We start from the raw sequence: 14,013 nt of genomic DNA, 5'->3' as shown, positions 1-14,013 counted from the left end.
AGCCCCCTCCCCCCATGGGTTCGCTGGCAGTGGGACGGGCGAACCGTACAAAATGCCATCGGCTTCAGCAGAACCAGAATATTCCACTGGCAGCCAAGAGTGAGCCAGCTCCTCCGACCTTTGTCTTTTTCTTTATTTTTTCTCTCTTAACCAAATTTTCCTTTTCATCTTTCTTTTCTTTCTCTACCTGATTTTGCATTGAATTCACCCAACTAACTTTTCACAATCCTTCAGTTTGATTGTTATGGAGGGACACCGTTGTTCGCCCTGGTCACCCCGACCCCAGATGTCTTGCAGATTTTAATTCACACCTTCAGCAGAATATATCATGGAGATTACTTTTACTATTTAAATGAATGCAAGCATAGCTGACAAGGTCAGCGTTTGTTGCCCATCCTTAATTGCTCTTGATCCGCTGGATCCCACCGATGTAGGTACCTTCGCAGTGCTGTTACAAAGGGAGTTCCAGGATTTTGACCCAGGACAGTGAAGGAACAGTGATATCGTTCTAAGTCAGAATGGCTGTAGATTGGAAGGGAACGTGCAAGTTGTGGTGTTCCCATGCACCTGCTACCCTTTGTCATCCTAGGTGATCCAGATTGCGGGTTTGCAAAGTGTTGTCAAAAGAGCCTTGCTGAATTCTTGCAGTGTAACTTATGTGTAATACACACTGCTGTCATTGCGCTTAGATGGGTACCTTTCATTCCAGGATATTTTTGTGCCAACAATTTTTCCATACTTAAAATTGTGGACAGGTAGTGTGAATCAAGTTGAGGGCTGCTCTGAATATAATCACAGTTTAGGGGATCATACGTAATTAATACCTGCTTTCTTTGGTGATGAAGGAGCTGACTTCTCTTTGGCCGGTTCTTCAATATAAAGAAAAAAAAATGTTTCAAAGAAAATATTTTTTTTCAAATTGCAATTATAAACCATAGAGACATATCAAAAGATACTGAAGAAGCTTCTATTTTTGCTGACAGAATATATCAACAGCATTCAGCAATTTTGATGCATTTTAGCAATTGCCTCAGAGATTCATGTAAAGCTGTGCATTCTTCTAACTTTGGTGTCACGATTATTCTGTGAAATAAATGATACATCTAATGACAGGTATCCTAGCAATAAAATTAAAACTATGATTTAAGTTTAAAAATGATCCTCCTTTGAATAATATTATATCATGATACAGTGTTTTGGTTCATAGTAAATATTGGCAATATCATTTTTTATATAGTGTTTCTTAATTTAACTTTGACTTTACAGCTTAAAGAACGCAGTAATCTGGAGGCCACTGCAAACCATAAAAATATTATGGGTGGGATTTTCCGGGACTTGATGACACGACAAAGCATTGACCTCTCGGGATATTCATGATGCTTGAGATGTCTCACGAGATTCAACTGTACCTCAAGGGACATCACAATCTGGATCTCGCTCAGCGAGGGCTATTAAGCTCATTTAAATTTGTCTGCACCGGATTCTACCAGGGCCTGGGAACTAACTGTCTCCCCAACGAGGACTTGACCGGGTGCCATTTAGTTCTGGCCCACATAAACGTGGACCAGTCGTAATGGCACATGGGGAGGGGACCCCCAGGCTATTAGAGACCCGCAGGTGGTCAGGCTCTGGGCAGGATGGTACCCTGGCACTTCCACTGATACCTGGGCACCATGGCACTGCCACCCAGACACCTTGGCAGTAGCATACTGCCAGAGTGCCAGACTGGTAGTCCCATGGTGCCCAGGTGTCAGGCCCAAGGTGCCTTATCTTTAAGAGGATGGGGTGAGGGGGGGTGGGGCTTGAGGACCCTGGAAGATTTATGTTTATGGATGAAGTGGGGGGCGGGTGGTTGGAGGCCACAGTGGGGTGACTGAGTGGGGTCGAAAGAGCGGGACTGCCTTTAAAAATGGCATGCTGATCCACGATTATCTAATGTTCTGCCTCGACAGGGCATTCCTCACCAATGCCACCAAGGAACACCCAACTAAACTCGCCCAAAATTGGACTCTGTTTTGTTCCTGTTGAATCACGCCCTCATAAAAATGTTTGGTAATTGTTGAAATTTGGTTCTTATTTTCAATTAAAATGAGTATATTTTGAACTGTTTTGAAATTCTTAATTTACAATTGTAATTATTTACAAGCGTAAAATATTCAAACCAAGTTGGAGCTATTTTAGACCCCTATTAGATATGTCCAAGATTTATAGTACTAAAGGCTTCAATGGGAGATTTAGCTGTTCATTTGGCCACTGCTAAAAATAAAAATGGCTCAATGAATTGCCACTGAGGCTAGAATTCAGCCTCACAGTGGAAGACAAATGGGGTATACGATAAGACATATTCTCACATAGGCAAGAGAGAAATGGACGGTGAAATGAACCTGATTTTCATGTGCACTTGGCAGTAAGGGCATCACTGAGCATGAATGGAATAATAACCTTCTAGCTAAGGAATGGTATGTGGCAGATGAAATTGAATCCAAAAGGAAGAGAATGGAAATAAATAAAACTAATGAAGAAACAATGAAAACTTTACAAAGAATCCACAAGTGGCATAAAGTAGCAAAGTATTTCAGAGAAATCTACTGCTACAAATGATGCTGTCATCATGTTATTGAAGTGCAATATTTACTTGACACAGATTTTGCTGCTTGAGATTTCACTTTCTCATCGTGAACAAAATTGAAAACAAGATTGAATACAAGATCAAAACACAATCCCATGCTGTTATAGAAAACCGTGAGATTAATGACAGTCAAGTATCCGATATGGGGCGAAATTCTCCCCCAACGGTGCGATGTCCGCCGACTGGCGCCAAACACGGCGCCAATCAGACGGGCATCGCGCCGGCCCAAAGGTGCGGAATGCTCCGCATCTTTGGCGGCCTAGCCCCAACATTGAGGGGCTAGGCCGACGCCGGAGGGATTTCCGCCCCGCCAGCTGGCGGAAATGGCGTTTGTTGCCCCGCCAGCTGGCGCGGAAATGCGGCGCATGCGCGGGAGCGTCAGCGGCCGCTGACAGTTTCCCGGCGCATGCGCGAGAGCGTCAGCGGCCGCTGTCAGTTTCCCGCGGATGCGCAGTGGGGAGAGTCTCTTCCGCTTCCGCCATGGTGGAGGCCGTAGCGGAGGCGGAAGGGAAAGAGTGCCCCCACGGCACAGGCCCGCCCGCGGATCGGTGGGCCCCGATCGCGGGCCAGGCCACCGTGGGGGCACCCCCCAGGTTCAGATCACCCCGCGCCCCCCCCCCCCCCCAGGACCCCGGAGCCCGCCCACGCCGCCTGGTCCCGCCGGTAAATACCAGGTTTGATTTACGCCGGCGGGACAGGCAATTTCTGGGCAGGACTTCGGCCCATCCGGGCCGGAGAATTGAACGTGGGGTCCCGCCAACCGGCGCAGCCCGATTCCCGCCCCCGCCCAATCTCCGGTACCGGCGGGATTCACGGCGGCCAACGGCCATCTCCGACCCGGCGGGGGGTCGGAGAATGACGCCCCTGGATGTTAAACACATTGGCCATGGATTTCAACTCTTTTGGGGTTGCTTGGAGGTAAGGGGAGGCAGAGGGGTTCCTCACTCAAAGGCTCTCAGTGACTGATCAAGGGACCCAGCACCAGGAAAGTGTGACCCACTGAGAACCACCACCCTGCTCTTGATACCAACCTCCTTCTCACGATCCCCACCATTCCATCACCTTCCTGCCATCATTCATAGAATCATAGAATAGAATCTTAGAATCATAACAGTGCAGAAGGAGGCCCTACGGCTCATCATTTCTGCACTGACCAGCCTAAATAGCACACTACCTAGGCCCACACCCCCACCCTATCCCCGTAACCTCACCAAACCTTTTGGACAGCAAGGGCCAATTTAACATGGCTAATCCACCTAACCTAACCACATCTTTGGACTGTGGGAGGAAAGCGGAGTACCCACACAGACACTGGGAGAATGTGCGAACACCACACAGATAGTCATCCAAAGCCAGAATCTAACCCGGGTTACTGACACCATAAGGCAGCAGTGCTAACCACTGTGCCACCAGTGGCCTGAGACCCTTGGCAATTCTGGGGGCCTGGGTGGGTGCATTTCCTGCAGCAGCCACCATTTCCCTGCGGACACTGAAGAGCAAGGAAGAGCTATCAGCCACTGACTGGACACAAAGCTCTTGGTGGCTTTCCAGCCAGCGGACGAGCCCATATCGCCCATGTTAAATTCCACCCACTATTTTATCCCACTTTCCTCCTTTACCCTGAAACCCAATTTAAATTTGACTCCAAATCCTTTTTTAAAATAATATTTTGGTTTGAAGACAATTCAATGGGGATTAATGGCTATTCAATATGTCCCCCGAGTGATAGTTTTTCATGGATTGTATCGTCAAAGCTGAAATTTTGTTTATTGATTTACTGATATTGAATTATTCTTTTCATGTGTATGATTCAGGGGAACAGGAAAAATGGAGATGTGAAGGCTGTTCAGAAAATGGCTCAGGAAATGTTAGTTTTGTTTTTGCTGGGCCAGGAGGTGTGTTCTAGACACTGTCAGCCACCAAACCACCCCACCCTCCCAAGGATTATAGTCCACTACTGATCCATGTGAGCTCCTATTCACTCCAGAATTACCTGTTCTGTTTCAGAAAGTGAGTTAGTGAAAGATGATCCTGGAACCAATCGTTACTCAGTCTTATGTTTATTTACAAAATGAATAGTTACAAGCACACACTCCTAGATCAGCCAAATAATGGGTTCAATAAGTTTGTCTTCATGTGTGCTCCAGTGAAATCTCTATTAATATCTTCCATTTGCACACAAGCTCAACACAATTAATATGCAATTAACATATCCTCCTGATCCCATTGGCATCCAGTTCTGCTGACAACACAGTTGATTTCCTGAACTCCCACAACTGACAAGCTGTTTGGTCATGAGTAAGTCTCAATTCTCAAATGTTACGTGCCTCAAGTTAGCCAAGAAAATAGAAGTAGAGAGCATAAATTTTAATTTGTGAAAAATAAATTTCATGGATGTTACAGAATCACAGAAGTGTTCCAGCGCAGAAGGAGGCCATTTGGCTCATTGTGTCTGCACCAGCTCTCCAAACTAGCATCATGACTTAGGCCATTCCCCTGCATTTTCCCCATAATCCTGCATATTGTTTCTATTCAAGTAACCTCTTGAATGCCTCGATTGAACCTGCTTCCACCACACTTCCAGGTGGCGTATTCCAGACCTGAGCCACCCGTTGTGGAAAGGCTTTTTCTCACATCACGCTTGCTTCTTTTACAAATCACTTTAAATCTGTGCCCTCTCATTTCTTGATCGTTTTACGAGCGGGAACAGTTCCTGCCTATCTACTCTGTGCGCCCCCTCGTTATCTTGAACATTTCTATCAAATCTCCTTTTAGCCCTCTTCCCTCCAAGGAGAACAGTTCCAAACTCTCCAATCTATCTTCATAACTGAGGTTTCTCATCCCTGGAACCATTCTTATAAACCTCTTCTGCACTCCCTCCAATGCATTTTGACCTCTATAAGTTCAGCATAACGTGCCTGCTCTTGTATGTCAGACTTCTTTAACTAAAAGGTCATGCTGTTGAGCAGGATTGTAGAGAAAGAGGCAGTGGTCCTGAAGCTCCATACAGTCTTGGGAGTGGTTTTGGCTTACAGTCAAGTCAAGTAACCATCTTTTGATGGCAAAATAAGGCAGTAGCCATTTCTGAAATAATTTTGCTTCAGTTTCTCAGAAGTCCTCTGTCTTTTTGGCTCTTTTTACAATCTGCCCATAGTGTTCCAAGATATGACACATTTTATAATGAGGTCAATGGAGCTGCAGCCATCAATTTCTGATTTATATACCAACATATTTGGACTTAAAGTTACAAGGTACAGCTGTCCTGACAATCGGCTGGAAGTAAGGGGGTTTGTGAGACCCCTCATCGAGATATTTGCAGTGTGGAACATCTTTTTCAAGTGATATTTTACCATCTTCCCAGACAATTCTGCTCCTGTACCAGACTGTTTGTATGAGACCACTGTGTTAGAAAATAGTGAGGTGATGTGTATAAAAGAAGAACCATCAGCAAAGAGGCAACTGGGGAGCTGTGCCAATTGCTGCATTATGACCGGCAACCACAGCCAGCTACTCACACTAACCTCTCTGTGGCAATGAACATGCGACTGCTCCCAACTGTTATGAAATGCAGTAATCTCAAAGGCGTGATCTTCATAATTTCAGCCAAACTGATGTTTATCAGGTGGCTGGTGCGCTTTATTGGAGAGCTAAGAAATTCACCACATTTGGGATCAGTGAGATTGGACAATCCACTTTAATGCTGGGTTTAAGTCCAGAATGTAATTGATGGCATACACATTTTCTCTGCAAGCTGTTACAGAAAGCACCTCAATACGTACCAAGCAGGATGGGCATAAAATCCCTTAATACACAGATTGTGTATGACAACATGCAGAGACCCTATCATGGCAACACACTCTGCAGAAATGAAATTCAATGTTCAGTGCAGTGTATACTTTTACTCACCTGGTTTTAATTGAGCAGCAACTTTTTCCTTTGCAACGACTTCTGGTTCTAAAGAGGAAAAGCAAAGCAAACTGTAATGAATAACTTTTTTTTTCCAATTTAGCATGGCCAATCCAGCAACCTTGCAAATCTTTGGGTTGTGGGGTTGAGACCCATGCAGGCAGAATGTGCAAACTCCACACGGAAAGTGACCCAGGGCTGGGATCGAACCTAGCTCCTCGGCATCGTATGGCAGCAGTGCTAACCACTGCACCTGTTTGAGAACCTCGGTGCCTGGGAGTTTAAATGGACTCTGGGCTGAAGTTCAGGGGTGGTACTCGCCGTTGGCGGAATCCTCCGTTTCGTTGGCAGCACACTCATGCCTGCGGATTTTCCCGATGACGTAGGGTGCCCACAATTGGCTGGTTGCCGGGACAGAGAATCGCATTGCCAGCGGGGGCGCTCAACACCAGAAAATGGGACGGAGAATCCCACCCAAGGTCTTTTGGGTCTATATGGATAACCCCTGAAATTAAAGTAATGGATAAAAAGGATTAAAGGTTTAGTGATTTGGGAAAAAAGATTTCACTGTTGCTAAACAATAATGGCAAAGTGACACAGACACAGGAAAAGTAGGGGGAATAAAATTGAGTTCAGTATGTGTTAAAGAGAGGGGACAGGAATTATCAGCTCTCTAATAAAGACTGAGGTTTTTGGGGCCAGTACTTGACTGAATAGTCAGCGATAGAATGCAGTTAAATGATCAGTTTCGCATAAGTGCTACTGGAAGACTGAGTTTAGAAAACTAATTTGTTTGCTCGATAGTTGAAGAAACAGTAAGTGTAGGTTTTGGGAGCTTTGGGGCGAGATATGAGTTTGGAGAGAAGCATAAAGTAAATGCTCAGGAATACTTCAGAAGAAAACTGTTCGAAAGTGTAACAATCCCAAGCGAGAAGCCTTTTTATCAAGCTACTGGTAGCTCTTCACTGATTTATGTATCTGGAAAGATATTGCTGGAATAATAATAGCAAAAATCTTTATTGTCACAAGTAGGCTTACGTTAACACTGCAATGAAGTTACTGTGAAAAGCCCCGAGTTGCCACATTCCGGCGCCTGTTCAGGTATACTGAGGGAGAATTCAGAATGTCCAATTCAACTAACAATCCCGTCTTTCGGGTCTTGTGGGAGGAAACCGGAACACCCGGAGGAAACCCACGCAGACACTTCTTCTTCTCTTCTTTTCTTTTCTTTTTAAAAAAAAATTAGTTTTTTAGGCGGGAACAGGAAGTCGACCCGCGGACGTCTGGGAAGACCCTCACCAATAAATTCTGGTGGAGAGGATTTTACCTGCAGGAAGTGCTGCCATCTCCAGCTCCTCCAAGACCGAGTTAGGGAACTTTTGGGAGGCAGAAGGGGTCATAGATAGCAGCTTCAGGGAATTAGTTACACCAAAGATTGGAGATAGGTGGGTAACTGTAAGAGGGACTGGGAAAAAGCAGTCAGTGCAGGGATCCCCTGCGGTCGTTCCCCTGAGAAACAAGTATACCGCTTTGGATACTTGTGGGGGGGGGGGACTTACCAGGGGTAAGCCATGGGGTACGGGCCTCTGGCACGGAGTCTGTCCCTGTTGCTCAGAAGGGAAGGGGGGAGAGGAGAAGAGCATTAGTAATTGGGGACTCTATAGTCAGGGGCACAGATAGGAGATTTTGTGGGAGCGTGAGAGACTCACGTTTGGTATGTTGCCTCCCAGGTGTAAGGGTACGTGATGTCTCGGATCGTGTTTTCCGGCTCCTTAGGGGGGAGGGGGAGCAGCCCCAAGTCGTGGTCCACATTGGCACTAACGACATAGGTAGGAAAGGGGACAAGGATGTCAGGCAGGCTTTCAGGGAGCTAGGATGGAAGCTCAGAACTAGAACAAACAGAGTTGTTATCTCTGGGTTGTTGCCCGTGCCACGTGATAGTGAGATGAGGAATAGGGAGAGAGAGCATTTAAACACGTGGCTACAGGGATGGTGCAGGCGGGAGGGATTCAGATTTCTGGATAACTGGGGCTCTTTCTGGGGAAGGTGGGACCTCTACAGACAGGATGGTCTACATCTGAACCTGAGGGGCACAAATATCCTGGGGGGGAGATTTGTTAGTGCTCTTTGGGGGGGTTTAAACTAATGCAGCAGGGGCATGGGAACCTGGATTGTAGTTTTAGGGTAAGGGAGAATGAGAGTATGGAGGTCAGGAGCACAGATTTGACGTCGCAGGAGGGGGCCAGTGTTCAGGTAGGTGGTTTGAAGTGTGTCTACTTCAATGCCAGGAGTATACGAAACAAGGTAGGGGAACTGGCAGCGTGGGTTGGTACCTGGGACTTCGATGTTGTGGCCATTTCGGAGACATGGATAGAGCAGGAACAGGAATGGATGTTGCAGGTTCCGGGGTTTAGGTGTTTTAGTAAGCTCAGAGAAGGAGGCAAAAGAGGGGGAGGTGTGGCGCTGCTAGTCAAGAGCAGTATTACGGTGGCGGAGAGGATGCTAGATGGGGACTCTTCTTCCGAGGTAGTATGGGCTGAAGTTAGAAACAGGAAAGGAGAGGTCACCCTGTTGGGAGTTTTTTATAGGCCTCCTAATAGTTCTAGGGATGTAGAGGAAAGGATGGCGAAGATGATTCTGGATATGAGCGAAAGTAACAGGGTAGTTATTATGGGAGACTTTAACTTTCCAAATATTGACTGGAAAAGATATAGTTCGAGTACAATAGATGGGTCGTTTTTTGTACAGTGTGTGCAGGAGGGTTTCCTGAAACAATATGTTGACAGGCCAACAAGAGGCGAGGCCACGTTGGATTTGGTTTTGGGTAATGAACCAGGCCAGGTGTTGGATTTGGAGGTAGGAGAGCACTTTGGGGACAGTGACCACAATTCGGTGACGTTTACGTTAATGATGGAAAGGGATAAGTATACACCGCAGGGCAAGAGTTATAGCTGGGGGAAGGGCAATTATGATGCCATTAGACGTGACTTGGGGGGGATAGGTTGGAGAAGTAGGCTGCAAGTGTGGGGCACACTGGATAAGTGGGGCTTGTTCAAGGATCAGCTACTGCGTGTTCTTGATAAGTATGTACCGGTCAGACAGGGAGGAAGGCGTCGAGCGAGGGAACCGTGGTTTACCAAGGAAGTGGAATCTCTTGTTAAGAGGAAGAAGGAGGCCTATGTGAAGATGAGGTGTGAAGTTTCGGTTGGGGCGATGGATAGTTACAAGGTAGCGAGGAAGGATCTAAAGAGAGAGCTAAGACGAGCAAGGAGGGGACATGAGAAGTATTTGGCAGGAAGGATCAAGGAAAACCCAAAAGCTTTCTATAGGTATGTCAGGAATAAGCGAATGACTAGGGAAAGAGTAGGACCAGTCAAGGACAGGGATGGGAAATTGTGTGTGGAGTCTGAAGAGATAGGCGAGATACTAAATGAATATTTTTCGTCAGTATTCACTCAGGAAAAAGATAATGTTGTGGAGGAGAATGCTGAGCCCCAGGCTAATAGAATAGATGGCATTGAGGTACGTAGGGAAGAGGTGTTGGCAATTCTGGACAGGCTGAAAATAGATAAGTCCCCGGGACCTGATGGGATTTATCCTAGGATTCTCTGGGAGGCCAGGGAAGAGATTGCTGGACCTTTGGCTTTGATTTTTATGTCATCATTGGCTACAGGAATAGTGCCAGAGGACTGGAGGACAGCAAATGTGGTCCCTTTGTTCAAAAGGGGGAGCAGTGTCATGCCTCACAAACCTTATTGAGTTCTTTGAGAAGGTGACTGAACAGGTAGACGAGGGTAGAGCAGTTGATGTGGTGTATATGGATTTCAGCAAAGCGTTTGATAAGGTTCCCCACGGTAGGCTATTGCAAAAAATACGGAGGCTGGGGATTGAGGGTGATTTAGAGATGTGGATCAGAAATTGGCTAGCTGAAAGAAGACAGAGGGTGGGGTTGATGGGAAATGTTCAGAATGGAGTACAGTCACAAGTGCAGTACCACAAGGATCTGTTCTGGGGCCGTTGCTGTTTGTCATTTTTATAAATGACCTAGAGAAAGGCGCAGAAGGGTGGGTGAGTAAATTTGCAGACGATACTAAAGTCGGTGGTGTTGTCGATAGTGTGGAAGGATGTAGCAGGTTACAGAGGGATATAGATAAGCTGCAGAGCTGGGCTGAGAGGTGGCAAATGGAGTTTAATGTAGAGAAGTGTGAGGTGATTCACTTTGGAAGGAATAACAGGAATGCGGAATATTTGGCTAATGGTAAAGTTCTTGAAAGTGTGGATGAGCAGAGGGATCTAGGTGTCCATGTACATAGATCCCTGAAAGTTGCCACCCAGGTTGATAGGGTTGTGAAGAAGGCCTATGGAGTGTTGGCCTTTATTGGTAGAGGGATTGAGTTCCGGAGTCGGGAGGTCATGTTGCAGCTGTACAGAACTCTGGTACGGCCGCATTTGGAGTATTGCGTACAGTTCTGGTCACCGCATTATAGGAAGGACGTGGAGGCTTTGGAGCGGGTGCAGAGGAGATTTACCAGGATGTTGCCTGGTATGGAGGGAAAATCTTATGAGGAAAGGCTGATGGACTTGAGGTTGTTTTCGTTGGAGAGAAGAAGGTTAAGAGGAGACTTAATAGAGGCATACAAAATGATCAGGGGGTTGGATAGGGTGGACAGTGAGAGCCTTCTCCCGCGGATGGATATGGCTGGCACGAGGGGACATAACTTTAAACTGAGGGGTAATAGATATAGGACAGAGGTCAGAGGTAGGTTCTTTACGCAAAGAGTAGTGAGGCCGTGGAATGCCCTACCTGCTTCAGTAGTGAACTCGCCAACATTGAGGGCATTTAAAAGTTTATTGGATAAACATATGGATGATAATGGCATAGTGTAGGTTAGATGGCTTTTATTTCGGTGCTACATCGTGGGCCGAAGGGCCTGTACTGCGCTGTATTGTTCTATGTTCTATGTTCTACACGGGGAGAGCATGCAGACTCCGCACAGACAGTGACCCAAGCCGGGAATCGAACCTGGGGCTCTGACGCTGTGAAGCAACAGTGCTAACCACTGTGCTACTGTGCCCGGGATAGAGGGCTAGTGTAAATATGAAGCACCTTCTTGTGCTTATATTGCGATCTTTCCAATTTTTTTGTCTGGTGTATGATTGGTCATTTTTCTTGATTAATAAATAATTTATTCTTTGTGTTAAAAGTTCATCAGCAGACTCCTGTGAATTTGTGCAGTAACTTTCCTGGACTTTGTAGTTTTTTTTTAACAAATAGGCTTGCAGACTACAAAAGTTCTAAACAAACAAAAGCTTTATTGGAAAAGTATTTACTCGACAGGCTGTTAAGACAGACTGCCTATTTGCCTGTGCAAACGGTCAATCATGCCATCAATACATCACGTGACCAGACTCTTAAAGTGACCTTGTTCCAACTTGGAACAAACATGAATACGCAACAGACTTCAGTTCTAGGGTGGAGTGAATTCTTAGGTCAGCACCCGGAACTACAGCTGATCTGCCACTCAAACCTGTTCTTTGTTGGAAATGGATGGAGGTTATCATTTCCATCATAAGATTTTCAATGCCATTGATTACTGCTGAATACTCCTCATTGAAGCGACAATCATTCTTTCTAAATAGAGCAGGAAGTATGAGAAGTGAACCACACTTTCAATAGTCACCCATTTCAGTAAAATACATTGCCAGTTGCAAGAAAGGTCATTGCAGACGTATTTCTGTCTCATGTCAGATGCTCATATGAATAAAGCATTCCAGTCTCCTGCCTGCGGAAAACATCACATAAGGCCTGTACGTAATAAATGTGCCACCAGTTTCAATTTTCCATATAGGCTTCAGTTTACGCCCGAATGGTTTGAAATAAAAATGCTGTGACCCACACGGATGTATGGCTATTCAACCCAAATTTCCATGGTCAGCTGTTTATCATAACATAGCTTTCAGGTGGGACAGTTTTTGTCATACTCATAGTAGTACACTAGCAACCACGAGAGGGATTCTCCCTTTTGGGGAGTAAGTCCCCACGCACACTGGAAAACGGGCGAGATTCACTCTGGACGTTTTCCTCGATAGTCCGGGGTGATTCTCCGTCTTCTAGGGGGCTAGCGTCCCGCAGCTCTGTCTACCAGTGGGGCCCTGCTGTCCAGACAGCGTGGCCGCACATGCACACAGTGGCCATAAGCTTATGCACGGTGGCCCACTTCTGTGCTGGCACCGCCGACTTAGCGGACCCACACGGTGGGCCCGCACGGAATAAGGTAGGTCCCCCCCTGATCGCGATGGCCCGCCGATCGGTGACCCCCGATTGCGGGCCTAGCCACTGCCGAGGCCCCCCTCCCCCGGAGTCAGATTCCCTTGCCCCCCACAAGGACCGCCACCGCAGCCACGGGTCCGAGCTCCCACCGGGTGGTACCAGATGTAAACCACGCCGGCGGTAGTTCGGTCGGTCGACCGCGGAGAATCGTCATGAGGGCTTATTTCAGCGGACCCCGCCCGGCGCCGCGGTGACCGCGCAGGCACGGTTGCCGCCAATTCTCCAGTCGCCGGAGAATCGGCGGCCCGGCTTCAGAGCGGCATGGCGGGAAGTACTGCTCCAGTGCGGGCTCGGAGAATCCCAGCCCATATGTTCAGAATCTCACCATATTTTAAAACTGTATTTAATAAATTGGGAGAAAGAAAAGGTGGAATTTTCCAGGGTTTTTTCCATGTGGTGGCTTAGGTGAAAAAGTGCTGACTGCACAGCTGGCTTTTCTCACCATATTTTCCGCCGGAAACGTGTCCAGCACCGTCATGATGGTGCTGCGGGCTCTGCCCAGCATACAACATTTCCAGAAATCGGGAAAGGGTGCCCCAATTTCCAGCACAAATTAAAAAAGGCAGAACAACCCCATTTACACAGGGACCCCCCTCCCACCACCACCACAGACTCAGGGAACCCTCCCCCTCCCCCACCATGGACCTCCCTGGAGAAAGCCCCCCACCCCCGCACTGTCCCTTGACAGTGTCAGGGGAAGTGGCGCATGGCAAATCCAGGGTAATGCCTGGGTACGTCCCTTTCCTACCTGCCATCAAGTGGCTACTTGACAGTTGCCGATAAAGAAGTGCAGATGGTTGTGAGAAGTTGTCTTCTATGACTTTCCAACACATCGTCGTCGCAGGTCAGATTTACAATAATTGAGCTTTCAGATAATAACTGTCACTAGATGTGCCAGTCCATTGGCCTCACGATCGCTGAATGTATCTGTGCAGCAGATAGCACAACTCTGCATCGAGTTTTCTCATGATAAGTGCTGGGCGGCACGGTAGCACAGTGGTTAGCACTGTTGCTTAACATCTCCAGAGACCCAGGTTCGATTCGCGGCTTGGGTCACTGTCTGTGCGGAGACTGCGTGGGTTTCCTCCGGGTGCTCCCGTTTCCTCCCACAAGTCCCGAAAGACGTGCTGTTAGGTGAATTGGACAT

General features: G+C 47.0%; 1 protein-coding gene across 50 annotated transcripts in view; it reads right to left on the bottom strand.

Moving 5' to 3' along the window:
• LOC140410753 (uncharacterized) overlaps nt 1-14,013 on the bottom strand; it is a 526,658-nt gene that overhangs the window by 361,981 nt on the left and 150,664 nt on the right. For all 50 annotated transcript variants that reach the window (XM_072499281.1, XM_072499289.1, XM_072499285.1 and 47 more), the window contains 2 exons: nt 6,536-6,583; nt 825-869 (listed from right to left, as the gene is read on the bottom strand). In XM_072499281.1, the coding sequence (XP_072355382.1) occupies nt 825-869; nt 6,536-6,583 (93 nt within the window). The remainder of the gene's footprint in view (nt 1-824; nt 870-6,535; nt 6,584-14,013) is intronic.

This window comes from Scyliorhinus torazame, chromosome 4 (genome assembly GCF_047496885.1).
Source record: "Scyliorhinus torazame isolate Kashiwa2021f chromosome 4, sScyTor2.1, whole genome shotgun sequence".
In the NCBI taxonomy this organism is placed as follows: domain Eukaryota; kingdom Metazoa; phylum Chordata; class Chondrichthyes; order Carcharhiniformes; family Scyliorhinidae; genus Scyliorhinus; species Scyliorhinus torazame.
Note: the sequence above shows the minus strand (reverse complement) of the source record. Positions and strands in the feature narration are given on the sequence as shown.